Source organism: Ochotona princeps, chromosome 2 (genome assembly GCF_030435755.1).
Source record: "Ochotona princeps isolate mOchPri1 chromosome 2, mOchPri1.hap1, whole genome shotgun sequence".
Lineage (NCBI taxonomy): Eukaryota > Metazoa > Chordata > Mammalia > Lagomorpha > Ochotonidae > Ochotona > Ochotona princeps.
The window spans coordinates 28,542,286-28,570,231 of record NC_080833.1 but is presented as its reverse complement, the minus strand read 5'-3'; the positions used below and the strand labels follow the sequence as shown (position 1 = coordinate 28,570,231).

At 46.1% G+C, this 27,946-nt stretch overlaps 2 protein-coding genes across 2 annotated transcripts in view; one reads left to right on the top strand and one right to left on the bottom strand.

Moving 5' to 3' along the window:
- The window catches only part of SF3A3 (splicing factor 3a subunit 3), a 32,714-nt gene extending 6,107 nt beyond the window's left edge, over nucleotides 1-26,607 (top strand). Inside the window, exons 5-17 of the mRNA XM_058679079.1 lie at nucleotides 5,437-5,509; nucleotides 5,798-5,889; nucleotides 8,143-8,225; nucleotides 8,788-8,926; nucleotides 9,517-9,585; nucleotides 9,837-9,904; nucleotides 10,079-10,186; nucleotides 13,002-13,071; nucleotides 16,396-16,560; nucleotides 16,657-16,767; nucleotides 18,042-18,132; nucleotides 25,550-25,605; nucleotides 26,294-26,607. Coding sequence (XP_058535062.1) covers nucleotides 5,437-5,509; nucleotides 5,798-5,889; nucleotides 8,143-8,225; nucleotides 8,788-8,926; nucleotides 9,517-9,585; nucleotides 9,837-9,904; nucleotides 10,079-10,186; nucleotides 13,002-13,071; nucleotides 16,396-16,560; nucleotides 16,657-16,767; nucleotides 18,042-18,132; nucleotides 25,550-25,605; nucleotides 26,294-26,371 — 1,203 coding nt within the window. The 3' untranslated portion in view covers nucleotides 26,372-26,607. The remainder of the gene's footprint in view (nucleotides 1-5,436; nucleotides 5,510-5,797; nucleotides 5,890-8,142; nucleotides 8,226-8,787; nucleotides 8,927-9,516; nucleotides 9,586-9,836; nucleotides 9,905-10,078; nucleotides 10,187-13,001; nucleotides 13,072-16,395; nucleotides 16,561-16,656; nucleotides 16,768-18,041; nucleotides 18,133-25,549; nucleotides 25,606-26,293) is intronic.
- On the bottom strand, nucleotides 3,114-5,342 carry LOC131479570 (CWF19-like protein 2; the record flags this gene model as incomplete). The annotated part of the gene is given in 4 exon segments (XM_058660867.1): nucleotides 3,114-3,589; nucleotides 3,592-3,852; nucleotides 3,855-5,102; nucleotides 5,105-5,342. Coding segments are annotated over 4 exon segments (2,223 nt in total), but the record flags the coding sequence as incomplete, so codon positions are not given.
- Nucleotides 26,608-27,946: the final 1,339 nt, after the last annotated feature.

The window sequence follows — 27,946 nt, the reverse complement described above, 5'->3', positions numbered from 1 at the left end:
GTTTATTTATTTGAAAGAGACGCAGGGATGGGCCCTGAGCAGTAGCCTAGCAGCTAAAGGCCTCGTCTTGAACGCCCCGGGATCCCATGTGGGCACCGGTTCTAATCCCGGCAGCTCCACTTCCCATCCAGCTCCCTGCTTGTGGCCTGTGAAAGCAGTTGAGGACGGCCCAATTCCTTGGGACTCTGCAGCTGTGTGGGAGACCTGGGGGAAGTTCCTGGCTCCTGGCTTTGGATCGGCACAGCACCGGCCGTTGCGGCTCACTTGGGGAGTAAACCATCAGACAGAAGATCTTCCTCTCTGTCTCTCCTACTCTGTCTTTCCTCCTCTCTGTATATCTGACTTTGTAATAAAAAAAATAAATAAATCTTTAAAAAAATAATAATAAAATTAAAAAGGGAGACAGGGAGGAGATCCTCCATCCACTGGTCCCCTCCCCCTTTTTGCCACAATAACCATTGCTAGGCAAGGCTGGTCTCCTGTGTGCCAGTGGCGTTAGTACGTTGGCCATCTCCTACTGCCTTCCCAGGTGCATTAGCAGGGAGCTAGACATGAAGCAGAGTAAGTGCGCTTGAAACAGCACTCCAAATTTGGGGTGGAATGCTAGCAATACAAACAGCAGCTTAAAGTACAGCTCAAACCACTACATCAAAAGGCCAGCCTGTGAAAATGGATTTTAGTTTTTGTAAGGTTTTTTTTTAAATATTTATTTATTTTTATTACAAAGTCAGATATACAGAGAGAAGGAGAGACAGAGAGGAAGATCCTCCGTCTGATAGTTCACTCCCCAAGTGAGCGCATGGCTGGAGCTGAGCCAATCCAAAGCCAGGAGCTCCTCTGGGTGTCCCACACGGTTGCACGGTCCCAAGGCTTTGGGCCGTCCTCCACTGCCTTCCCAGGCCACAAGCAGGGAGCTGGATGGGAAGCAGAGCTGCCAGGATTAGAACCGGCTACCTTATTGGATCCCGGCGCATGCAAGGCAAGGACCGTAACCACTGTGCTATTGCGCCAGGCCGTTTTTATAAGTATTTGTTAATTTAACAGTTTGAAAGTCAAATAGTACCAAAAAATTAGACAAAGCATTGGAGTACATTAGTAGTGAATACGTTAGTGAAAAAAAAAAAAGAAGAAGCATTGCAAGTTCAACTTTCTGGGGCCAAGTTGTGGCACAGCAAACTAAACTGCAGCCTGCAATGCTGGCATCCCGTGGGGTCCTGGTTCAAGTCCTGGCAGCTGCACTTCCAGTCCAGAGAAGCTAATGTGTTTTATAAATCTGTCCACATGGGAGACCTGGATGTGGTGCCTGTTTGCTTGCTTCAGCCGAGCCTAGCACTGGCTGTTGGGGCCATCGGAGAGTGAACCAGCAGACAGGAAAGTGTGCCGTCTCTGCCTTGCAGATAACTGGATAAATGTATGCTTGTTTTTTTTGTTTTTTTTTTTTTTTAAAGATTTATTTATTTTTATTACAAAGTCAGATATACAGAGAGGAGAGACAGAGAGAAAGATCTTCCATCCGATGATTCACTCCCCAAGTGAGCCGCAATGGGCCGGTGCGCGCCGATCTGAAGCCGGGAACCAGGAACCTCTTCCAGGTCTCCCAAGCAGGTGCAGGGTCCCAAAGCTTTGGGCCATCCTTGACTGCTTTCCCAGGCCACAAGCAGGGAGCTGGATGGGAAGTGGAGCTGCCGGGATTAGAACCGGCGCCCATGTGGGATCCCGGTGTGTTCAAGGCGAGGTTAGCCGCTAGGCCACGCCGCTGGGCCCTTTTTTTTTTTTTTTTTAACATATTTTCATTATCATTTAATCAAAATATGTGTAGGACATTCCTTTTTCCTTTAACAAATACAACAATAACAACACTCAATGCTACTGGTAGAAAATTCAGAGCTTTTCTGTAAAATTCTAAGAAAAGAAATTTCAATTATTACTGAATACAACAATCTTATTGTTAAAGATACAAAAGATGCCGGGAAATAGACAACTATTTTAAAACAGGCCCACAGTCTCTTGAAGAAAGATTTGCTGTGCTTCCTAGGCATGCTTTCAGAAAAGTTCTATCTGTATATTAATTGAATGACTTAGAGTACCACAAAGTAGATACAAAACAGGAATTTGAGCAGGTCCTCAAATGTATCTGCTGTTACTCCAGTCACTAAAATGAAGTCCATAAAAACACCTGAGGAAGAAAACAACACAATCCAACAAACAAGGCTGTCAGATACACACAGCAGTCTGCTGCCGTTTTTCATAAGACCTGAGAGTCACTTGTTTAGCTAGATAAAAGAAATACAGTTGAATGAAATTTGAAGAAACTGGAACCAAAAGATACACCCTAACATTTTTTTACTTTTAGTGAAGTCGTATGGTTTCCCCCACTGAGCAAACTGCAGGGCTTTCTTCCTCTGGTCCTCAAAATTTTCTCGGATCCCTTTGCTCCAAAGTCTTGATTCTAAATCCAGCATTCCACCAATGATTTCCTTTCCAAAGTAATGAGGGAATTTGTGTTGATCTTCAGTGACATGGGCAAGCCCTCCTTCAAGGCCAAAGTTCACAGAGAAGTATGGCAAGCCTCTGGGTACAGACTTTCTTATTTCTTTTGAAGAGAGATCAATCAGCTTCTTATACATGGACCATTCCTCATCAGATTCCATTATGGCTTTGTTAAAATAGATGGGAGCCATATCACCCACTTCCTGAGGCAGAGGAATACATTCATGTACCATGTGATATTGCTTCTTCAGGTTCATATTAGTTTCTAAGAAAATGCAGTTCAATCCTTTATCTTGAAACATCTTTTTTTGTTTTTTTTTTAAAGATTTATCTATTTTATTAGAAAGTCAGATATACAGAGAGGAGGAGAGACAGAGAGCAAGATCTTCATTCCAATGATTCACTCCCCAAGTGAGCCGCAACGGTCGGTGCGCACAATCCAAAGCCAGGAACCAGGAACCTCTTTCAGGTCTCCCACACGGGTGCAGGAACCCAAGGCACTGGGCCGTCCTCAATTGCCTTCCCAGGCCACAAGCAGAGAGCTGGATGGGAAGTGGAGTTGCCGGGATTAGAACTGGCTCCCATATGGGATCCCAGGGCGTTCAAGGTGAGGACTTTAGCCACTAGGCCACGGCGCCGGGCCCCTCTTGAAACATCTTTACCAAGGATTTTCTGAACATCTGAATTTCCTCCCAGATGTCTTCGTCCAATAAGGTAGCTGCTCTATGGTGCTGCACGGGAACTATCAGGCAGTGCCCCTCAGTAAGAGACTGAAAATTGGGTAAACATAAATAAACCTTAACACCTATTGCACCAATGGGGTGTTTAGGAAACTGAGAGCTGTCAAAACAGTAGAGGCATTTTTCCATTTGTGCAGCGAGACTCTGATGCTCTTCCCCGTTACCAGGTCGTTCTCTCTCGTCTGCCCTGGCTACAGACATGTCATCCAGAGTATAATAGTCTCCATCTGCTTTTCCCATAAACTTAGATGCCATTCTCAGAAAAAGTTTGTTCTGATTTTTTGCTGTTCCCCTCTTTTCATTTCTGACTAAATCATTTAGGCTCAGATTATCATCATCATGAAAGTATCTGACTCTTTTTCCTCATGGGTAGAAACCGTCTGTCTCTTCCTTCTTCCTCCTCGTGCTTCCAGAGAACTTTCTGACGTGTTCACAGGCCATCCTCTTCCAGACTGATCAGTTCTGACAAGGACCACTTCCTGCTGGTCTTCATTGTCTACTCCAGATTTTTTGGAAGATATCTGTGTTACAGTGTCCTTGCATTTATTTGCCTTCTCAAACTGGGCTTTAAGTTGTTCAGCTAATTCCATATTGCCCATCATCTCTGCCCTGATAATCTTGATCCCAGCTTGTTCCTCTCATCAACACTTAGAACGTGCATGGACTCATCCTGTGGACCACTGCCAGCCAGTGCGGACTTTGTTTCCCGTAGAGATTCTTTGTTCCGGGGGTTATCTTGCAAGCTTTCAGGCTGTGGTTTTTCATTCACATCCTCTGAAATGTGTCAACAGTCCCTGCTGCTGCTTTCCGATGGCGTCTGATGCGAACGTTTCTTGCAGTCTTTACTCCTGTCAGATCCACTCCATGATGTTAACTTTTCCTCACTGTTTTCTATGGGTTTTCGAAAACCACAATGCAAAGAACCCTCTGCTGCCCCTGATGTCGATAAACGAGACGGTTCAAAGTTTTTGCTTTTACTGTGAAATGATAGTTCTTCATCATCACAGGGCTTTAAGAATTTAGGTCTCAAATTTCCAGAAGAAAACTCTTGATTTTGCCTTGGGGTGCATTCTGTTCTACAAGTTTCCAAAGACCCAGATCTCTTATCTTTTTCATCATCCAAAAGTTTCTGTTTACTGCTACTATTTTCAATATCTGCTTTACTATAACTATCTCTTGAACTTTTGTTACATTTTATTAAGTCTGATTTTCTATTTTCTTGACTATTCTGTGCTTTATCTGAAAAAGCTGGTTTCCTCCACCATTCTCTTCTATAGTCTTCTTTTCTAGATGCAATTTTTTCTGCTTCTGCTAATTTCGACTGAAATATTTCCATTGACCCATATCTTTGAGCTACAGTGTCCTCCAGATTTTTATTTTGTTTCTCAGCTTGTTCCTTCATTCTCTGATAAGACTTCTTTAGCCAGCTTAATCCACCATCTTCTACTCCTGAAACTTTAGTAACGGATGACACACCACAGTCTTCCGGGGGAAGACCTGTTCTACCATCCTTCCAGTACGGGTTCAGTTCTCTTTCCAAGAGTTTGGACTGTTCAAGCGCTTGGGCTTTCTCCTGTTCTGCTTTTCTTAGAGATTCCCTTTCAGCTGTCAGTGAAGATGATGACACAGTTTTAACGGACATAAAATCTACAGTCATCCATTCATCCCTCTGAATAACTTGGCTGCCATCTTCCTTTTCTAACTTGTCATCTTTTACTTTCCAGGCCTTTTCCTTGGAAGAAGTCTGGGATGGCACAGCTTCAACCCACTCTTCCTCAGAGCTAGATGAACTATCGGTTGATTCACTGTTTTTCTCATATTTCTGTTTCTTGCTCTTTTTTTCTTGTTTCTTTGCTTTTTTTGAATGTTTCTCTTTTTCTTCCTTTTCTTCACAGAGTGCTCCTGTGAGAGATGTTCAATTTGCTCGTTCACCTCAGGCAGCATCCATGTATCCTCACCCCGAAGTCGCTTCAGTTCTTTCCGCCTTTCTTCTTTTTCAAAGTTGGCTTTAGCCTGGCGCAACGCCTCGGCCCTGGCGAGCCGGGTCTGTTCTTTCCGCTCTTCGATACTCCTCTCACTTTCAAATCTACCACTGGCGGCTGCCATAGTTGTTGTCTATGCTTGTTTTTGACATCCAGCTTTCTGTATCCCATTTCTGCGACATTGTGATTTTGATGTTGAAAATCTGCCTGCCTTTTCCCCTCAGATCTGTGTGCCCATGTCGGTGGAATTTGAGGAGCTCCTGAAGGCTCGAGAGAATCCAAGTGAAGAGGCACAGAGTAAGTGGGGTCTGACGCCTTTCCCCAGCACTCACGGAGAGGGTTGATTCCGGGCCTTGGAGCCATCAGGTAGCTGGTTACTCTTGTCAGTTTTCTCTTTACTGATTTTCTCACCTAAGTAGACTTCCTCAATTGGCCTTGTATAAAATGTACATTTGTGCTAACCTGTCTCAGACTCACTGGCGTGCTTACATCATCAGCAGAGAGGGAGGACGTTGGGGTAAAGGGCTGAGAAGTCAAGTCTGAGGAAGTGGGTTGCAGTGTCCTGTGTGTCTCTGCGTCCCTCAGATTTGGTAGAGTTCACGGATGAAGAGGGCTACGGTCGTTACCTGGATCTCCATGACTGTTACCTCAAGTACATCAATCTGAAGGCATCTGAGGTAAGGCCTGAAGGAGAACAAGGTTGTGATTCTAGAACCTAAGTCAGGAAGTTGCTGGACTGCTAGACATGAAGCAGCCAGAGGATCGTCTTTGTGATGCTTGTGACAGAAGCTGTAGAAGCCTGCTATCTTGGAATGAAATAGCGTTCAAAATGAAAGGTTTCTGCAGTGACTTGGAGAAGCGTATGTTTATTTTATTAAAGCCACAAGCATGTTAGTAAAGCTGAAATTTTCTTAAAACTCAGTACTTACCACGGTCACGTATAAAGCACAGGTGATACTAGTGTGCAGCAGATGTGTTACTACGTGCATGAAACTGCACCAGCGTGATGTCTGCCAGCAAAGGGCTACTGTCTTTTTTTTTTTTTTTTTTTTTTTAAAGATTTATTTTATTTTTATTACAAAGTCAGATATACTGAGAGGAGGAGAGAGAGAGAGAGGAAGTGGAGCTGCCGGGATTAGAACCAGCGGCCATATGGGATCAAGGCAAGGACCTTAGCCACTAGGCCACGCCGCCAAGCCCGAGGGCTACTGTCTTTAAAAGTATTTTATTTAAAAAAGTAATAAATAATAAAAATAATTTTAAAATTATTTAGTTGAAAGGCATAGTTAGAGAGAGCTCTTCATTTGCTGGTTTACTCCCCAAAGCCAAGAACTTCATCTGGGTCTACCACATGGTGGCGGGGCCCTTGCAGTTAGGCAGTCTGCTGCTGCTGTCTCAGGCATGTTAGCAGGGAGCTGGATGGCAGTAGAGCAGCTAGGACCTGAATCGGTGCCCACATGGGCATAGTGTTGCAGGCAGTAGTTTAGCACATTATGTCACAGCATCAGCCCACTACTTAATATCTTCTAAAAGATTTAAAATATTCATCAGAAGGGCCCGGTGGCGTGGCCTAGTGGCTAAAGTCCTCGCCTTGAACGTGCCGGGATCCCATATGGGCGCTGGTTCTAATCCAAGCAGCTCCACTTCCTATCCAGCTCCCTGCTTGTGGCCTGGGAAAGCAGTCAAGGACGGCCCAAAGCTTTGGGACCCTGCACCCGCATGGGAGACCTGGAAGAGGTTCCTGGTTCCCGGCTTCGGATCAGCGCAGCACCAGCTGTTGCGGCTCACTTGGGGAGTGAATCATCGGACGGAAGATCTTCCTCTCTGTCTCTCTTCCTCTCTGTATATCTGAGTTTGTAATAAATATAAATAAATCTTTTAAAAAAATATATTCATCAGAAGAGATAATGTTTACTGTGACCATCTCAGACAATCCCAAGGAGGTGTGAGGATACTTTAAGTTGTGGGAAATGGAATTTAAAATAAATGTTATTTAGTATTAAAAAGATTGTGATGTTCATACGTAGGAATGTGATTAAATTTTTAATGAAGCTGAGGGAATGCCTGTTGGGTTTCATTGAATCTAAGTGAAACTCCAAGGCAAGTGAAATGATTTTATTTTCTAGTCCAGGGGCAACCTCTTGCCATAAGCAAGAAGCGCCCCAAACGAAAGAAGTGTGGGGTTTTTATAGTAAGTATCTATCAGAATATCAAAAGCTGTGTGACAGTGAACAAGTACATGATTAGGCATGCAATAGGAATTTGCAGTGCATAGGTTTGGAGTCCTGATCGTATCACTTCAATGCAGACAGTAATAAAACAGCATGCCTCGCAGGTAGCTGTCTTTCCCATAAATCTCAGAACTCCAACATTCTCTGTATCTTCTGTCCTGGTGTTTCAAGAAGCAGGAGCTTTTTCTCATAACAGGAGGCAGGTGTCTCTTTGTAGATTCCAGACTTCCAGGAGTGCAGTTACCTTTACCATGAACCCTGTCAAGTGCCCACAGAGTGCAGTGCACAGTTCATGAGGGCAGATGCCTTGCTTGTCTTGTTCTGTTCTGCATCTCCATGCTTGGTACAGAGAAGCTCAAACAAGTAGCACCTTTGAGTACCCTATTTCATAAGGATGTAATGGTTGTCAGAAATCTTAAACCAAGATGCTGTGTCCCACAAACACTTCTCTCTGCTTACTTTCATTAACTTGATGTTTGTGTTGTGGAGTTATAGAATATCTGCTGTCTCTCTACTCAATCTGGTCGAAACACCTTTGAGGCTGTGGAGGCCTAATCAATGGGGAGGGGGACTAAAATAAGCCGACTCTTGTGACTGTGTTAGAAAGCTCTGGATTCTGATCTCACTTATTGAAGTTTATATTGCCACATGCTGTAAACACTCAACTGAATGTCCTGTCATTTTGTTTCTTCTTTTCAGAAGCTGGATTATATCACATACCTGTCTATTTTTGACCAATTGTTTGACATTCCTAAAGAAAGAAAAAATGCAGAGTATAAGAGGTAGGAATTAGTAAATGTCAGGGCTCTACTTGATTTGATTAAAATATAATGTGAAGGTTTGAGGGTGGTGTTGCGAACATGACTGACTTAAAGGGTTGTCGGAGGATAGGGGTTGGGAATGACATCGTTTTAAAAGCGTGCAATACCCTAGCTTTGGACAGGGTGTGTCTGGGCTCATCTTTGATGTTCATACTGTTCTTGATTTTGTCTTGTGGTACAAGGAAGTTAATGATTCTGGGACCTATGTTTTTGGAATTTATTAAAAAAAAAATCTCAAATTTGTGACTTAATTGAGGAGCCTGGGTCTGTGGTATAAAATAGAAAGGTTTGTTAATAGCGCCATTGTTAAGTAAACACGTGCCCTTAACTCTCTGTTTTATATTATGTCATGAGAATGAAAGCAGCTAGGAGAGATCAGAATCAGAATGATGCGTTGGGGACAGCTGAGTTGTATACTTATTTAAAAGTGAATGTCACTTTGCCAGCCAATACTGTTGGAACTGCAGGTGTGCAAAGCGTAGGCATTGAGGGCAGAACACCTTGGCTCTTATGTGTCTCCTAGGTACCTGGAGATGCTGCTGGAGTACCTGCAGGACTACACAGACCGTGTGAAGCCCCTCCAAGACCAGAATGAACTTTTTGGAAAGATTCAGACTGAATTTGAGAAGAAGTGGGAGAACGGTACCTTTCCCGGTTGGCCGGTGAGTTTCCCCAGGGTTGTGCGTTTATTTGACTGTAACCTTAAGCCTCAACTTAGGTCAGGAGTGAGGAACGTCCGGCCCAGGAGCCATACAGAGCTGATGAAATTGATTAATCTGACCTTGCCACAGCAACTGCAGGCAGGACTTGACATAGCAAGTTACTTGTTTAAGTTGACAGTCCTGTATGGCTTGAGAGTGACATTATAAATGTTCAGATGGCCCGTGGCAGGAGAAGGTTCCCTGCCCCTGGCTTAGTGCCCTGATGTCCGTTGTGTCCTGGGGTGCTGTGTCCTACCGGGGCGCTAGGTTTTCTTTGTGTACTTGGGAGCAAGGTTTGTTAGGGTTCATTTGCCATTGACTGGGCTGTACAGATGCAGACTGAATGGTGTGCTGGAAATGGAGGCATTTTCACTCCTGGGGTGTTCTCTGAGTTGCCTGGGGAGACTGGGCCTTCTCTTTTCCTGTGTGTTTTTGTGAGAATCTGATCCTTACTAATCAGTGTGCATAAGGAAGGGACCACCCGGCCTCTTGGAGCAGTTCCGTTATCCTGCTCCTAACCCTGGGTCTTCACAAACATTGTTTCTTGCCAGAAAGAGACGAGCAGTGCGCTGACCCATGCTGGAGCCCATCTGGACCTCTCTGCCTTCTCCTCCTGGGAGGTAGGTGTTTTCTTCAGCAGCAGCACGGCTCGCTCACCTGCTTTTATACAGGAATATGTTTTGTTGTTTATTTGTTTTAAGAATTATTTATTGGAGAGGGAGACTTAAGTAGGGACTTTAACTTACTACTAGGAGACTAATTCTGGGCTGTGTAGTCCAGCCACATTTAGGAACCCCACTCACACTAGCTTACATTTGTTGCCCAAAGTCTCCGTATGTATTACTGGAACTTGTCTCTCTTGTTTATACAGGAGTTGGCCTCCTTGGGTCTGGACAGATTGAAATCTGCTCTGTTAGCTTTAGGCCTGAAATGTGGTGGGTAAGAAAATGACTCTTCTCTCACGACTCCCACTTGGTGTGTGCGTGTGTGTGTGATCACCTAAGGACATTTGGTTATATTTTTTCCTGACATCCTGTATGGCAAAAGTAAGCAAGCCTTTTTGGTTTGAAGTAACCTTGATGTTCCCCACCACCACCCCCGTCTTCTCCCTAGGACCCTGGAAGAGCGCGCCCAGAGGCTGTTCAGCACCAAAGGAAAGTCCCTGGAGTCCCTGGACACCTCCCTCTTTGCCAAAAATCCCAAGTCAAAAGGCACCAAGCGGTAAGTGGCTAAATGGCGCCTTGCTTCGGGTTTTTACATTTTATTCCCATGCAGAATTTTTACAGCAATTTTACAGCCTGTTTAATGACCATAATGGGATGATAGAGATCCAGCCGGCTCGTTATCTCTGCGGCTTTGGTACTGGTATTATAGGGCAAACCAAGGGTAATCTGTACTCCCTCTTGGTGATTGATAACAGTGGAGTTTGATGAAATATTTTTCTGGGTACTTTGGGTTATCTGAATAGGTTGGAAGGCTGAAAGACGAAATAGGTTCAAAATTTTTTTTTCTAAGCTTATTTTTTTAAAGGTTAGGTTTTTATTCAAGTATATTTATTATTTACTGCGACACAGTTTTTTACATGTAGGGATTCTTCCCTCCCCTCCCCCTCTCCTTTCTCCCTCACCTTTTTCCCTCCTGCCATTTTCCCCTGAATCATCATAGTATCTTAGTACCTAGGTAACAGTTACAAGTTTAGCTTTGTGCTGTTTGTAATGATTACATGGTTTACAAGGGTGGCAAGAATCAGGGAAAAGTGGGTGAAATCATTGTTTCCAAATTCTCTATTTCTTCTTATCTCTTGGGGAAGAGGAGAGATAAAGGGGGAAGCCACACCCAGCCACTACCCAGGGATGGGGAACCGCCACCCAGTATCAATCCAGGGTCCTGCTATAGTGCATGTTCTGAGTGTTCTGACAAAGTAGTTTGGGTAGTTCTGAAATGCTGTCGAATTTGCTGATCCCTGGATGAGGCAGCCCTCCCAGTGTCCACTGGCTGACTTTGTCGAGTCTCCATTCACCCAGATTTTAGCTGTTATTTTTTGCTGGGGTAGTTGTCCAATTTGCCGTATTCTCCTTCCTCTGCTACGGTTCCAAATGAGCTGCCTTATTCTCCATGTGCATCAGGGTCTGCTGTCCACTACTACTTTTTCACTCACGGTCAGGTCAAAGGACCAGGGCTAGGAGACCCGAGCCTTGCCAGATCCTCCACCCCCAGGACTCACAAACCCAACACCTACCTCACAGACAGGCCCCAGGAGCGAGGAAAGGCAACCAAAGCCATGCTGGATGCCCAAACCCCAGGGCTCACGCATCTGGCACCCACCTCACACCGGGCCCCAGGACACAGGCCAGGTGACCCGAGCCCTGCCGGATCCTTACCCCTGGGGCTCATGAACCAGGCACCCACCTTGCTGGCAGGATCCAGGCCAGGCAACCTGGAGTCCACCATATTCCCGTCCCTGGGGCTCATGAAACCAGCTCCCACTGACTCCATTCTGGATGGCTCACCCCTCAGCGTCCACTATTGCGTTGCGCAGCCTGATTCAGTCCAGCTCCTACTGGTCCGTGCTGCAGCTTAACCAAGTACATCCAGAACCCTCTCCCATCCCCAGTGTGAACTGGCTGACTTTGTGGCCTGACCTGGTCCCTTCTGCACCCTGACCTGGTTCTCAGACCTGCCAGTGGGTGTTAGGAACTGACCCAGCCTGCCCCGCCCCCAGACCTGACCCACTTGTATGCTGGTGGGTACTATAACCTGGCATGGTCAGGATTGCTCCTTGACTTGGTTGTTGCACTCACCTTTATGGGGTGCGTCCCTACAAAGGAGTTTCCCAAGCTCCTCTGTCAGGCCTCCTCCCAATAGTAGATCTCGTGAACACAGTGGGTCCTGGCCCAGGTTGGTTTTGTCCGCTTCTTGTCCTGACAGAAACAGTAGCCTTGCTCAACAGGCCCACACCCATCTGGTTCTTATTGTTGGGTGTTACAGCTCAGCCACCCCTGGTTTGTGCCCAGACATGGCTCACATATGGCTCAGCAGGGACAGAGATCTAGCCCAAGCCTATTCTACACCCAACTTGGCTCTCACAGGTCCCAGTGGGTGCCGGAGTCTAGCCTAGTTTGTAGCTCCCCAGACCCAGTGCACACCCATGCTGAGGGAGGCTATAGCCATGGCCAGCCCAGCCTGCTGCCCTCATTCTGGCTCTTGTACTCACCAGTGGGAATCCCAACCTAAGGGATGTATTCTTCCGTCCCCAGCCATGCCTGTTCCTATCCACAGCTCTTGGGCTTGCCAGTAGAGATTGCAGTTCCACAGGACCACCCCAATACTTTAGTTAAACAGTGGGACTTGGATTTCCACAGGGTTGGGCCTACATATCCCCCACAGAATCTACCCCCAGATCTGGTTCTCTCGCATGCTGGTTAGCGTCATGGCCCTGCCTAATGTGACCCATCTCCTGTTCCAACATTCAGTCAGGTACTGGGATCTAGCGCTGCTAGACAGGACCCCAGCCCTAGCTTTCATGTGGGCTGGTGTGTGGTGGTCAGCAATGTTCCATGCTAAGAGGACTCCCTTGTGGGCTGGTGTATCGCTCTGACCCATACTGGTCTTCCATTCTCTCCCCTCCAAACCACCAGGTCTCAGCCCCTCACTTACCTCAAGTACAGTGGTCCTGTCGTTGGGAGTCCCTCAGGAGTTATTCCTCACCCACACATGTGGTGGCCTTATCCATGCCTAGGTGTCCCTAGGCAGTAATTGTTCAATCCCTAGTCCCCAGAGCCTGAGCCAAGATGACGCCAGCCACCTTTAAGCAGCTGACGCTGTGAGTTCTTGGCTCAGGAGCTGGACTGTGTCCCTCACCCCACCAGTGGAGTGGCGAGTCCCGATAGGTAAAGGTGTAAAATCTACCTTTGTATTAAAGATTTATTAAGACAAAGTAAGGGATCTCCCTTCTCTCAACTGGTTCACTGCCCAGATGACCACAGAGATCACTGGCCCAGAACCCTTGAGTGATACAAATTTTTCTTGTTCTCAGAGACACTGAAAGGAACAAAGACATTGCTTTCCTAGAAGCTCAGATCTATGAATATGTTGAAATTCTTGGGGTGAGTAACTGACTCTGCTGAGGGCTGTCTATTTAGTAAGTCTGGGAGGAAGAGAGGAGCTTCTCTCTAGGGTGTTTTTTAGGTCCAGAAGAGGATGGGGTTAAACTAGTTTAAAACAAAGTACAGTTGCCAGGGTCCTTTGTGCCTCAGTAAGTTCCTATTCTGTTGTTCAGCCTGTGATGCCCTGTACAGAGAAGAGATTCCCATTGATTCCTCTTTCAGTGTGGGATCCAAACTCCTACGAGTGAGCCACAGAGAGGTCCTCCAGAGGCAAGTCAGAGAGCTCTTACTTTAAAGATGCCTTAGTTATACGTGGAGAAGATTGTGAGCAACTTGGGCTAAAAACTTAGTGGTATAGTACTCAGTTTTTCTTGAGTGACCTTTTTGGAAGAGCTGAATGGATGGTAAGGGGCAGAAAAAATCCTGGCATAACCAAGATTGTCAAAGAATGATAGGAAAGTGAGGTTAAGTTTGTTTGGGGGCAGAAAAATTCAGAAATCCATACATAGGGGGTGGGAGTTGTGTTGTGAATTAAGGCCACTTTGGGTTGTCCACACCCCAAGTCACAGAGTCTGCTTGAAGTCTCCACATGTCTCATCCAGCTTCTGGCTGAGGTGCCTTGGGGGCAGCAAGGTGATGGTCCAGGGGCTTGGGTTCCTGCCACCCGCATGGGAGCTGCTGGCTTTGCCCATGCCTAGCCCTGGCTGGGGCAGGCATTTGAGGAATAAGCCTGCAGATGCAAACAATGCTTTCTGTTTGTCACTCTCTTAAATACATTTGCGAAAGAGGCTTCTGAGTTGGTAAGCTGCTCAGATGCGCATAGAGGCCTGGTGCAGACCAAAGGCAGGAGCTCTGTCTCTACAGCCGTCATTGCTGCCTCTCCCGAGTACATCACTAAGAAGCTGTAGTCGGCACTGGAGCCAGGGCTTGAACCCAGCGTCTCCAGTGTGGGACGCAGGCATGCTAGCTGGCATCTTAACTGCAAGGCCAGATGCCTTCCTCTCTGAATCTTTTGAACACCCCTTCCTTGTTATGTGATTTTTCATTTTTTCCACTGAAATGCACCTCTGTTTTTTTGTTTGTTTAAGATTTATTTATTTTTATTACAAAGTCAGATATACAGAGAGGAGGAGAGAGAGAGAGGAAGATCTTCTGTCCGATAATTCGCTCCCCAAGTGACCGCAATGGCTGGTGCTGCACCGATCCAAAGCCAGGAGCCAGGAACTTCCTCCAGGTCTTCCACACAGGTGCAGGATCCCAAAGTATTGGGCCATCCTCGACTGCCTTCCCAGGCCACAAGCAGGGAGCTGGATGGGAAGTGGAGCTTCCGAGATTAGAACCGGCACCCATATGGGATCCTGGCACATTCAGGGCAAGGACTTTTATCTGCTAGGCCACTGCTGTTTGTTTTTAAGATTTTTTTTTTTTATTGGAAAATTAGATATACAGAGAGGCAGAGAGACAGAAAGATCTTTTGTCTGCTGGTTCACTCCCTAAGTGGCCACAATAGCCAGAGCTGAGCCAATCTGGAGCCAGGAGCCAGGAGCTTCTTCTGGGTCTCCCAGGTGGGTGCAGGATCTCAAGGTCCTGGACCATCCTCAACTGCTTTCCCAGGCCACAAGCAGAGAGCTGAATGGGAAGCAGGGCCTGCAGGACCAAACTGGCACCTATATGAGATCCAGTGCATGCACGGTGAGGACTTTAGCCTCTAGTCTATTGCGCCAGGCCCAGCTTTCCATAAACCTTTTAAAATACCCTCATAGCAATCTTTCTGGGAGAAGGTATAAGAGAATGAGCAGCACTCCCATCAGAGGAAGTGCTCAGGCTCTGGGAGTCTTCCAGAAGACTGTCCCTTGTGCTTTATCTTCCTCTGTGCAGCCTTCAGCTGCTGTCAGGGCCTTTCTTCCTGCAAATGCTCACGTGGTATTTTGAATGAATAGCTCTGGCTCCACTTGCTTGTTTAGGTATCTTTGCCAGTTGCCGTGGACAGTTTCCTTCTGCTTTTGTTTGAGGACCACCTATATATAATAGCTACAGAACTGGTCACCTGTTGGTTTTATTATGACTGCTTTTGCTGAAAGCAAGGGCAGATACTGGGCATCTAGAATGTACATTGTCCGCAGTGGACATGGGCGGCGGCTGTGAGCCAGGGTCCGCTTGCCAATCAACCTTCCGCCTTTGAGCTTGTTTTACTGTCCCTACCAGGAGGTGGCACTGTTGTCTTTATAATTGCAATCAGTTCCAGCCAACCATTTCCAGTAGTCTCATATGCACTGAAAAGATTTTTTTGCCATTATTTCATTTTTTATTAATGTCCATTTCCAGGCATTGTGTTACATTTTTGGATACATTTGAAAAGATGAGTGTGATGTGGTACACTGAATTTGAGTGTTCTAAGTAGAAAGAATAAAAAGTTTCAGAATCAGGAAGCAGCAGGAATGATGGTACACTGCTATGAAAGGAAATTATGTGTTCAGGACATGAGAAATGGAGTGTGCCTTAGGGAAAAGTTGGAGAATTATACTGGCAATATAAGTATTGTTCTATAAACAATGGGAAAATATAGCAGTCAGACTTATAGTTATGAAATGACTCATACAAGCTATGTATGGCAGAACAAGCTGTGTTCAGGAGGTTCAAATCCCAGACAGGCCCATTGGCGATGCATCCCATAAAGGTGGTAAAGCGCTCACCGAGGAAGGATCCTGTGGAAAGCTGGACACCTGCTGCTTGGCCCGGCTCAGGCATCTAGGGTACCTGTCTTGTAAGAATTACTTCCCACAGGCACAGGTAGCCTTGAGTGCCTCAGGACCTCCCAGGAGGCCTAGCTCCCGAACACCATGATTGATTCTGTTTCCACCCTGTTAGTATCATTAACTTACCATTTTGAAACTAAAATGACTTTGACTTTAGGGCTAAACTAATCAAGCTAAGGTAGCCAGTAAACATTCTTTAAGCAGAATGCAAGGTTAGGCTTGGTTTTTAAGCAGTTAAAGCTGCAGCAAATTGGAAAGTAGACTAGAATGGGAAACTTGGGTCAGTGTAGACAGTGATTGCATAGTGAGAGCAACAACAGTGGGAAGGAGAAAAAACAGGGTCAGGAAATACTTTAAAGGTGCAATACACGAGATCTAGTTTTCTGTTGCTTGCGATAATCTGCAGATGGATAATGAGGCACATGATGTAAAATTTTGTGTGTTTTCCGTTGGAATGAGACAGGGCCGTTCAGCAAGAGGCTTATTGAAATTGCAGGAATCAGAAGAGGGGAAACTTCCCTTCGTCAGTGCGCTTGTCCTCTAACTTTGACTTACGGGACTGTCTTAGGAACAGCGGCAGCTCACTCATGAAAACGTGCAGCGCAAGCAGGCGAGGACAGGAGAAGAGCGAGAAGAGGAAGAGGAGGAGCAGATTAGTGAGAGCGAAAGTGAAGATGAAGAGAATGAGATCATTTACAACCCCAAAAACCTGCCGCTTGGCTGGGATGGCAAAGTGAGTCCCTGATCTCCCTCCCTCCGTTTCAGAAACATGCAGACTTCAGGAGACTAACAGTGCCTTGCTTCTTGTTTTTTGTTTTCTTTCTTTTAGCCCATTCCTTACTGGCTGTATAAGCTGCACGGCCTGAATATCAACTATAACTGTGAGATTTGCGGAAACTACACCTACCGGGGCCCCAAGGCCTTCCAACGGCACTTTGCTGTAAGGAGCACAAGTCGTTTCTCCTGGGAATTGAAGTAAAAAGGCGCATCATGAGATGCCCGCTGGTGTCCAGAGCTGAAGGGAATAGAAAGACGATGGGTCTAAAGCCCGTGTGGTGTGAGACCTTTGGCACCAGCAGTAGGCTTTTGAGATGGTTTTTGGTTAAACCCTTAAATAGGATCTGAATCTTAGTACTACCCATTTACCATCCCTGTGCCAAAACTAACAATCAATGGCTCGCCTTGTTCTAACATGTTCTGTCTTACGTTTGATAAGCGATCTTATTTGCTTTTTTTTAATATTTATTTTTATTACAAAGTCATAAATACAGAGAGGAAAATCTTTGGTATAATGATTCACTCCCCAAGTGACCATAATGGCTGATCCAAAGCCAGGAACCAGGAACTTCTAGGTCTCCCACACGGGTGCAGGTTCCCACGGCTTTGGGCCGTCCTCAACTGCCTTCTCAGGCCACAAGCAGGGAGCTGGATGGGAAGCAGGGCCTCCGGGATTAGAACCTGCGCCCATATGGGATCCCAACGTGTTCAGGGCGAGGACTTTAGCTGCTAGGCCACGGCGACGGGCCCCTTATTTGATTTTAGAAATGATGTCAACCTGCCACCTTGTGGTGGGGGTCACTGATGCTGAGTTGGACCCTCTCCCAGCCTGGGAGGTGACTGGCTCTAGTCATGGTTTTTTGCTGTGATCTTAACCGTCAGAAATTCTGCAAGATTATTTTGATCCATGTTCTAGGATTTTGTTCTTAGTTTTTAAAGATTTAATTTGTTAAAATTTTTTAAAGATTTATTTTATATTTATTGGAAAGTCAGATATACAGAGAGGAGAGACAGAGAGGAAGATCTTCCAACAGCTGCTTCATTCCTAAGTGGCTATAATGGCCCCAGCCAAGCCGATTTGATGCCAGGAGCCCTGAACCTGTTCTGGGTCTCCCACGCGAGTGCAGGGTCCCAAGGCTTTGGGCCATCCTCAACTGCTTTCCCAGGCCACAAGCAGGGAGGTGGATGGGAAGCAGGGCCTCCAGAATTAGAACCGGTACCCATATGGGATCCCAGTGTGTTCAAGTCAAGGACTTCAGCCACTAGGCCATCACGTCAGTCCTAGTCACAAACTTTTATAGACATGAAATGCAAGGTCAGTGCTGCTGTAGGTAGGTCCTTGCGGAGGGTCAGGTTAGGATTTCTAAGTAGAATAGAATTGATGCTCTGTGTTCAACTATTCTTGCTTCACATTGTCCTTTGTGTATCTCTTCCCAGGAATGGCGTCATGCTCATGGCATGAGGTGTTTGGGCATCCCAAACACTGCCCACTTTGCTAATGTGACCCAGATTGAAGATGCTGTCTCCTGTAAGTCATCTTTATTTATTGTGCCCTAGGCGAGAGCCAGTGGCCACTCCTGTACCTCATTATCCCAGTGTGTTCTGGCCTGTGGACAGGAGATTGTGGTTATGAGAAAGCTAGAGCAGTCACATGATGACTGCAGTTTTCAGGAGGCTGATTAGTCAATGGTGTTGATTATTTCTTCTTTGAGAGAAATTGTGTCTAAAATGGGGCTTTGAACTGGTCTGTGAGTTCTGCTTTGTGTTTAAGTGAACGATTATATGTGTATGTTCCTGAGATGATTTTTATGTGTTAAGAGCCAATGATAATAAGGAAAAGTGGAAATGACATGAGTCAGCTTCCTTCTGAGGTAACAGGGTGAATCCACAGCAACACAGCAGCCATGTAGCTTGGAGAAGGAGCGGAGCACTGTCGGGCGTGTGCTGCCCAGCCCCGGGCCTCCACCGCCAGCGGCTGTGCCTGCGCTGGGCACTCCTGCCAGCGATGTCTTACCGCGTACTCTGCTTTCTCTCCCTTTGGGATCTTGCCACAATGCTCAGCTTCTTGCTCAGCCAACTCCTGTGGCACCGTCTAGGGTTATCAGATCCTCCCTTTCGGAGGAACCAGCAGCGACCTTTGAGACCGCTTCCTCATCCCTGACTTAGCCCGTGGATTCCAACCTCTCTTTCATTATACTGTTTGTGTACAGCCAGCTTTGGAACTTCTTCTTTCTTGTTAATTTATCAGTCAGGGTCATATAGTTCCTTCAGTCAGAATTATACTGTCTTTGTTGATGGATTATTCAATTCACCTCTTTCTGTTTTTTGCCTTTCACTTTGGGAAGAGATTAAAATAATGATAAAATTATTGAAAAGGCAGATTTACAGAGAGAAGGAGAGAGAGAGACATCTTTTTTTTTTTTTTTTAAGATTTATTTTTTTACAAAGTCAGATATACAGAGAGGAGGAGAGACAGAGAGGAAGATCTTCCATCCAATGATTCACTCCCCAAATGAGCCGCAACGGCCGGTGCTGCGCCGATCTGAAGCCGGGAACCTGGAACCTCTTCCAGGTCTCCCACGCAGGTGCAGTGTCCCAAATCTTTGGGCCATCCTTGACTGCTTTCCCAGGCCACAAGCAGGGAGCTGGATAGGAAGTGGAGCTTCTGGGATTAGAACCGGCACCCATATGGGATCCCGGGGCGTTCAAGGCGAGGACTTTAGCTGCTAGGCCACGCCGCCGGGTCCGAGAGAGAGATCTTCCATCCTCTGATTGGCTGCCCAAATGGCCACAACAGCCAGGGCTGAGCCAATCCAAAGCCAAGAGCCAGGAACTTCCTGTGTGTCTCCCACAAGGATATAGGGTCCTAAAACATTGGACCATCCCCACAGCTTTCCAGGACCTAAGCAGGGAGCTGGATGGGATGTGGAGCAGCTGGAATATGAACCAGCACCCCCATGGGATGCTGGCGTTGGTAGGCAGAGGACTAGCTAATGAGCCATCGTGCCAGTCATCACACTTCCCCCTCCAGATTTATTCTGTTTGTATTTAAAATAATAATAGTAAATAGCAAATTAATTTTTCTAAGCATTTTTTTTCCCCAGTTACCCAAAATAGGAGCAGCTCAGGTGAGTGTTCACTGCTTGGGAGGCAGCTCCTGACTGCTGCTAGCGCACAACCTGGAGACAGCGGCCGATGGCTGAAGTAGTTAGTCCTTGCAGCTGCTGGAGTTGAGGCAGACCTGAAATGAATTTTCACCTGTAATTTTTGCCTCGGAGCTGTTGTGTTCATTTGGAAAATGACACAGCAGATGGGAGATCTCTTTCCGTCTTTCTTTCTCTGCCTTTTAAATTAAAAAATATAAATAGAAGCCAGTCTTTTTTTTTTGAGAGGCAGGGAGAATGCTTCTGTCTAGTGGTTACACCCCTGCGGTGTCCTGGCCTGCCCCTGACTGAAGCTAGGAACTAGGATTCTTTGCAGCGAGGCCAAATCCCCACCAAGATCTTCCATCCCTTTGTTGATTCTTCTCAGGCCTGGGCCAGCCTGAAGCCCAGAGCTGGGACCTCAGCCAGGTATCCCTGGCTCAAATGTTTGAGCCACCCTCTGTCCACGTGCGAGCATCGGAGCTGCGACTGAAACTCCAGCACTCCGATGGGGCTGCAGGTATCCCAAGCAACATCATCTCTTTTTAGTTTTTAAAGATTTCTTTATTATTTGAAAGGCAGGGTTAGAATTACAAGAGATCATGATCTTCCATTTGCTAGTTCATTCCCCGAATGCCTGCCACGGCAAGGGCCAGGCCCGGCCGAAGCCCCGAGTTCTCACCATTCTCTCCCAGGGGGCGCCAAGGCCCAGCCACATGGGCCATCAGCTGCTGAGGTGTGCTAACAACGATCGGAAGTGCAGCAGCCAAGACACGAGCCAGCATCCTATGGGCTATCTGTGTAACAGGTGGTGGGTTGACCTGTTACACACCAATGCTGGCCCCATTTTGTTTTTTGTTTTTTGTTTGTGTACCTTATCTCAGTTATCACAAATCTGAGAAAATGTTATCTTTTTAAGAATGGCTTATTTCACTAAACAGTATCCAGGGCCAGCACCATGGCTGTGTGGGCACCAGTTCATGTCTGGGCTGCTCCACTTCCACATCTTGGTATTGTGGTGAATTGAGCTACTATAAACATGGAGGCACAGATAACTCTCACAGGCTGATTTCATTATCTTTGGGTAAGTTCTCACGCATGTGATATCTGAGTCCTATCATAGATTTATTTTCAGATTTCTGAGAATACTCCTTACTGTCTTTTAGAGTAGTTTAAATTCCCACGGAAAGGTTGTTGGGTTTTTTTGTTGTTGTTTGTAAGATTTATTTATTTTTATTGGAAAGGTAGACTTATGGAGAGAAGGTAAAACAGAAGGATTTTCCATCCTCTGGTTTACTCCCCAAGTGGCTGCAATGGCTGGAGCTGAGCCAGTCCGAAACCAGGAGGTTTTTCTGGATCTTCCGTGCACTTGCAGGATCCCAAAATTTGGGGCAGTTTTCCGCTGCTTTCGCAGGGCATAAGCAGGAAGCTGGATGGGAAATGGAGTAGCTGGGACATGAACCAGTGGCCATATGGGATCCCAGCACTTGAAAGGTCAGGATTTAGCCTTTACATTATTGTGCCTGACTCCCATATTTTATTCATTTTTTACATTTTTTAGTGACAGCCATTCTTACTGGGGTAGGTGAAACTTCATTGTGGGTGTTTGTCTTCTGCAATTTTCTCATGGCTGGCAACCCTGAGCGTCTGTGTGTTGGCCATTGGTATTTGATCATTTGAAAAAATTTGTGTTTATTTCCATGCGTTAACTGGATTTATTGTTGAGTTTCCTGAATTCACAACATCCTCTGGATATTTCTCTTTGATCAGATGTGTTGTTTGAGAATGTTTTCTCCCATTCTGTCAGCTGCCTTTTCACTGCCAAGTGTTTCCTTTTGTGGTGTAAAAGCTTACCAGCTGGATGGAATCCCATTTGTTAGACGTTTTTCTAACATTGATATTTGCACTAGCAAGTTATTTCTATTAATTATTAAAATTTATCTGGTTAATATATAAATGATTATGTCATGGTCTAAAGCATTGTGCATTTTTTGTTGTTTAATGAGATATACCTATTTGAAAGCGTTACAAAAAGAAGGGGAGACCATCCGCTGGTTCACTCCCCATGTGGCGTTTCTGGGAAGCACGAGTCATGGCTGGGCCACGGAGAAGCCAGGAGTGCAAGGCCCAGGCACTCAGGCCTGTGCTGCTGCCTGAGCAGGCGTAGTGTGAGGAGCTGGGTTGGAGGTGAGGCAGCTGTATTCCACATGGTGCTCATGTGAGATGTTGGCACTGCTGCTGGTAGCTTAACATGCAATGCCACAGCTGTGGCCCCTACATTCTTATTTCGTGTAATGATTTGTTATGGATATTTTGGCTTTGACCTCTCTATCAATGTTCTTTCTATCTTGTTTATTAAAATGAGTGGGGTTTGCTTTCAGATCCCTAACGGTTGTTGTGGTGATCCTTATCCTAAGACTTGGTCAGCAGATCCTGTGGAGTTCTTTATTTTAGTGAGTTCTTCAGGAGCGTGCTTGCCTAGAACCACGTTTCTCGTGTTTCTGCAGAGGCAGGCTGTCGGGGTGCAGGGCCTCTGCCTGCCACTAGGGGGCTCCGGGCAAGTTGCTTCCATTCTAGTCTTCACTCTCGGCCTGGGAGCTGCGGGTAGTAATAATGGGTCTGCTTTGCGATGCGACACAGGTAAAGCGTTTACAGGCTTGCCTGGCAGACACCGGCTCAGGGATGCAGCGTGAGCGTCCTCGCTTTCCTCTTCACTTCCGCGCTCTTGGGCAGAGTCTGGAGAATAAGCTTCCGTCCGTTTTTCTCTTTTCTTCAGACTTTGATGTTAGTGTTTTTAGCCTCCATTTATCAAGCTCTGTGCCAGGAAAGCTGTTTACCCACTTAGTTTGTTAAAACAACCAGTGAGGTGGAAAATTACATGTTCAAAAGAAGAAACTTAGGTAATTATTCAAGGTTTCATACTTTGTCAGTGGAACACAGAACTTCAGCCTGACTGGCCCAAGATGGTCTTTCTCCACAGTGCCATGTTGCCTTCTCTGGCATCACTCTCATCAAGGAGATTTTTTTAAGGATTGATCATTGAGAATGATTCTGAAAAGAAACTTCCATGTGTTCTGGTATTAGCTATATAGGGGGTTGAGCAAAAAAAATATATATACATATATATAATAGGCAGGTACATGATTTTTGAATTATTTGCATTTTAAGAATATCTTATTTAGGTCTGAGTCATGTTTTTTTATTTTTGCTATTTTGAGTTAAATATCGTTTCAAGCTATCTTTGCTTTTCTTGATAGCATTTTGGTTGTGTTTTACCTCAGTATCTTTATCTTTATTTTTCTAGCTCTATGAATCATTCATTAGTTATAAATATGGCCTCACCCCATGTCTTTCCCAGATATTATTCTTCTCCTACCTTACAAACTTTAAACGAGAGCTGGGCCAGGCTGACACCCAGAGCTGGGCTCTCAGTGCAGGTCTGAGTGACGGTTACGTGAGCCATTGTCTGCTGCCCGCCAGGAGCTGCACCACCAGGGAGCTGGAATTGAGAGCAGAGTGGAATTCCAGCCTAGACCCTGATTTAGGATGGGGTGTCTCACTGTTGGAGTAACATTAAGCCAGACACTGTTCCCTTACAACCTTGCAGCAACAAAGAGGGTGTTTTTGGTTTGGTTTGGTTTGGTTTTTTGAGGATTCATTTATTTAATGGAAGAAAGAGTTACAGAGAGAGAGGGAAGGACAGAGGGAGATGTTCAGTGTACTGGTTCAGTTTCCGTGTGGCCACCATGGCTGGGACTGGGCCAGGCAATAGCCAGACACCAGGAGCTTCTTCCAGGAGTCCACCTGGGAAGCAGGGCCGCAAGCATTTGAGTCCTCTTCAGTTGCTTCTCCTGGGGCATCACAGAGCCCTGATAGAGCACGCAGAGGGACAGCAGCATTGCAGGGGGCTTTACATGCTTTGCCGTGACACCGGCATAGAGATGTCCTTACATCTTCACTCCCGCAGACTGGCACGTTTATCTCGGGTGTCTCACCAATAGTAAGCGTCAACATGGTTGAGCGGAGTTTAATGCTGTATTTGTGGAGAGTTTCTGTAATTTTTCTTTGTTGTCTATTAGTGGTGTAATTCTTTACTGAACTGAGATTGGGCCTATTTTTTAGCATTCAAATTAGACATGTCAGGGTTTCACTTATGAGGAAGAGATCTTATTAAAACTTCTTACCTTCCATTCTGTTTGCATGAATATGCTTATGCAGCCATAAGCATATCTGCTCTGTTTTCTTGTATCTTGTAATTGTAGTTTACAATGAAGACATTTCTTGTTTTGTTCTGTTTTATTTCTCTAATGAACTCCCCCTGCGCCCCACCCCAGTTTTCAGTTTACTATCAACCATCCCACTCAGCATCGCCATTTCTGGTAGTTTGCTGAGAGAGTCGGTGGATCCAGGCGGGTCCAGAGCAGTCTAGCCCAGGCAGCTGTGTGCCTGGTGGGGCTAGTGGTCAGAGCACTGGCCTGGGAGGTAGGACTGCTACTGCCCCCACTGCAGGGTCCTTCTCTGAGGCGGGAGTGTGCGCAGCTATGGCCGCATCATGGCTGCTGAAGTACATTGACTTGTATGTCATCATTTTACATCATTCTGTTGCATTTTTTACATATGTTTTTATTTTTACTTATTTGAAAGATTTTATTGATTACTATCTGCTGGTTTACTCCCATGTCCATGGCAATCTGGAGCTCCTTCTAGGTCTCTCGCATCAGGGAGAGGGACCCAGCCCTCACCTGCTGCCTCCCAGGGTGCACGTGAGCCGGAAGCTGTTGTCATCCCCAGGCCCTTCAGTTTGAGATGTGGACATCACAGATGGTGTCTTAACCCTCTCTACCAAATGCTTGCCCCCTTGGAAGTGGAAAAGAGGAGTCTTCTTCATTCCTTTGAAAATTTAGCCTGTGTGGAGAGAATACTGTCATAAAAATTGCAGTTGGCTCTTTTTTTTTTTTTTCAACTTAAATGAAAGATGTCACTTACAGGTTATTCCATTCTATTCTAAATTTGTAATGTAAGAAGTTGAACCAGTGGCTACAAAAGAGCCCCGTGGGATTCCCATCAGAAATCCCCCTTCAGGTGGTTGGTGGCAACAACCAGTATTCTAACTAGACATGGAGCCAGTTCGGGTCTCAGATGTAGGTGCAGAGGCCTCAGCTGCTTTCCCAGGCCACTAGTAGGGACTGGATCAGAAGTGGCGCATCTGGGACTAGAACCAGTGCCCATATGGGATGCTGGCGTTGTAAACAGGCTTAAGCTTCTGTGCCACGTTGCCATCCCCCTCTCCCTGGTATCAGAACCAGTAGGCTGAACACCCTCTTAAACCATCAGGAATTTTCAGTCATTGTTTTTCAGACTCTTTGGTTATGTTATTAAACCTTTCTTTAACCACTGGAGTTTTTAAAATATGTGTCCCAGATTTTAATTAAATACACTTAACAATATTTAGAGTTTTTTCTTCTATCAAAAAATTTTTAAAAAATAGATCATTTTTCTTATAACCTCATAAGGTTGTTCCATGTTAAGTTCTTCCTTTGGGAGTATCAGTTCTCTGTTCTCAGAGAGGTCTTTGGTTATATTTTGTGCTTATTTTCTTTCACAGCAAAGCTAGGTAATGATACATTTCACAACAGAAAAGGTTTTATTTAGTCTGTAGTTGGTTCAGACCAAAATTCCAGTTTAAGGTGGGTGTGAGTCTTCTGTTCAGAGCCTTGCAGAGCACTCCTGATGGCCGGAGTGGTGCCACACACAGCCCTGGTGCCTCACACAGCCCTGATGCTGTTCATTTCTCTTGCGCAGTGTGGGCCAAGCTGAAACTGCAGAAGGCTTCCGAGCGATGGCAGCCAGACACTGAGGTGAGTGTTGACGGGGCAGTGTTGGATGGCCTGGAGGGAGAGCGCGCCCTCACTCCGTAAGGGGAAGTGAGTTAGGGTCACACATAGGAGCTCCTTTGAAGGAAGGATTTAGTTAGAAATCCTGTCATGGCGGGAGGACTCATCCTTGTTGATCTTGACATAACCATCCCAGACCACAGATTTCACAGTGAGGAATGACATGCTTGAACGCACTTCAGAAAGCTTTTACAAAAACCAAAAGATAATATATATTTCCCATGAACTTTTTCCTGTGTGTGAGGCACAGTAGCGACACGCCAGGTCCCACAGTAGTGCCAGTGGCCGAAGTGGTGCCGCACCCAGCCTTATTTTCAGGACAGTGGCTCCCAGGTTTTTAGGTGTGTTTATTTTTGTTTTTTTGCAAGGTGTGGTATGTGTGTTGGGTTTGTTAGCTGTAATGTAGGACTCTGAAAACGGGGAGACTGTTTTCTTGGCCTCCCTTCCCAACCCTGCAGTTAATTGTGGCAGCCTTGGCACATTAGGCCTTACTTCTCTTAGGAAATCCTAGATGAGAACAGCTGTAGATGAGTGCCATCGCAGTACCCAGCAGTGCCATGGAATCAGGCCAGGGAGAGCTCAGGTACCATGTGGTAATGCCAGACATTTCTGCCAGGGGGATAGTTAACAACATGTACCCTTGCCTTTTTAGGAAGAATATGAAGACTCCAGTGGGAATGTTGTGAATAAGAAGACGTACGAGGATCTGAAAAGACAAGGACTGCTCTAGTGGCCTGGGCCACAGCCCAGCTCATAGGCGTGCCCAGGCTGCCCCTGGATCTGCTCTTTCTATTTTCCCAACCCAGGGCTCTGAAAGACTTGCTACATAATGGTCTTGTGGAATGGTGGCATGCATCTTGTAGAAACAAGGCATGCTGGCAGAATGCGGGGTTGAGGTATTTTATCTTTGTTTTATATTAAAAAAAAGTTCGGTAGTAAAATAGTAAAACCAGCTCTTGTTCTGAATGTGTCTTTTAAGTTAAACTTGAACTTAGCTAAGTTCTTTGGTTATTAATGCCTGCCTTCTTTTTCACCAACATTAAAGTGTAATGACCCCTGTTAGGCAGCATATATCGTGTTAGGTAAACCTGACCTAACCTCTTCCACACTCGCCTTTGCTGCCACTTTCCAGATGAGCATCACCCTCAGGTTAGGGAAGGATGTGGAGGGTGACCCGAGCCTCTGAATGAGGCACCAAAGCTTACCTTTCTCATTTTCCTAGAGAAAGCGATGGAGTGATGTTGGAGTGGGCCTGCGACCCTGCTCCTTCCCATGCCTAGAAAGCCTGACTTACAGTGGAACAAGGACCAGCATGCCTGTTCAGATCAGCCTCTGCTGCTCCGGTCTCATGTCTCTTCCTCTCCAGGATCCCCACGTGACCGTGGAACTGACATTCTTGGGCTCTCCCAGCTGGACAGCCACCGTGTTAGGAGGAGCTGAGAAGGTGCCCCAAGACCTGAACCTGAAGGGCAGGGCCTGCTCCAGAGGCCCTCCTCTGCTTCCACACTTGGAACCTGTCTCCCTGAAAAATTCCCCACCTGGATCTGGCCTTCTGCCTTACACTGCTCTGTTGCCCTGGCCGTCATGGTATTAGCAGTTTCACCACACCCACACACCAGCACTTCACCCTAGGTGGGCAATTTTCTTTATTCATCCCACCCGCTGAGCAACTCCTCTTATGTTCACCTGTGTCGTGGCTCTCCAGTGGCTTAAAACTTTTATTGGACAACCTCACCAGGACCTGAGCTGACAAGTGGATAATGAAACCTAATTAAGCCTGCTGGAACCTCCTGAAAACTGGCCCAAAGTGTACAGAGATGCTGCCCTTGGGATGAGAGTGAGAGACTCTCCTGGTGGAACAGCAGCAGCATGGGGCCTTCCAGGCATGCACCTGCTATCTTAGCATCTGGGCACCTGGGACTCCCGTTTTAGCAAGATGTGTTCTGAGTGTGGAGGGGGCATACACCGCCCCTGCCAGCTAAGTGCCACTGCGTGTAATACGCTCCACGACAGCCTTGAGGGGATCTGGCACATGCCTGCTTCCATCAAGTCTGCTTTGGTTCATTTGCTATGCAGTCAAATTCAAATTTGTATAGTGCCTTTTCTGTGCCAGGCACAGGTGGATTTACAAATGTTCAAAAAATGGTTGGATGGAGATGAGAACATGGGAAAAGAAACTAGAAATGAGAAAACTCGGTAGCAACATCTGTAGTTGGGCAGGAAAAGCCGTGTGGCCAATTCTGTCCAACCCCAGAGACAGAGCTGGTAGTGTTTCTGTCAGAAGGAACCCTCAGAGGGGACTCAG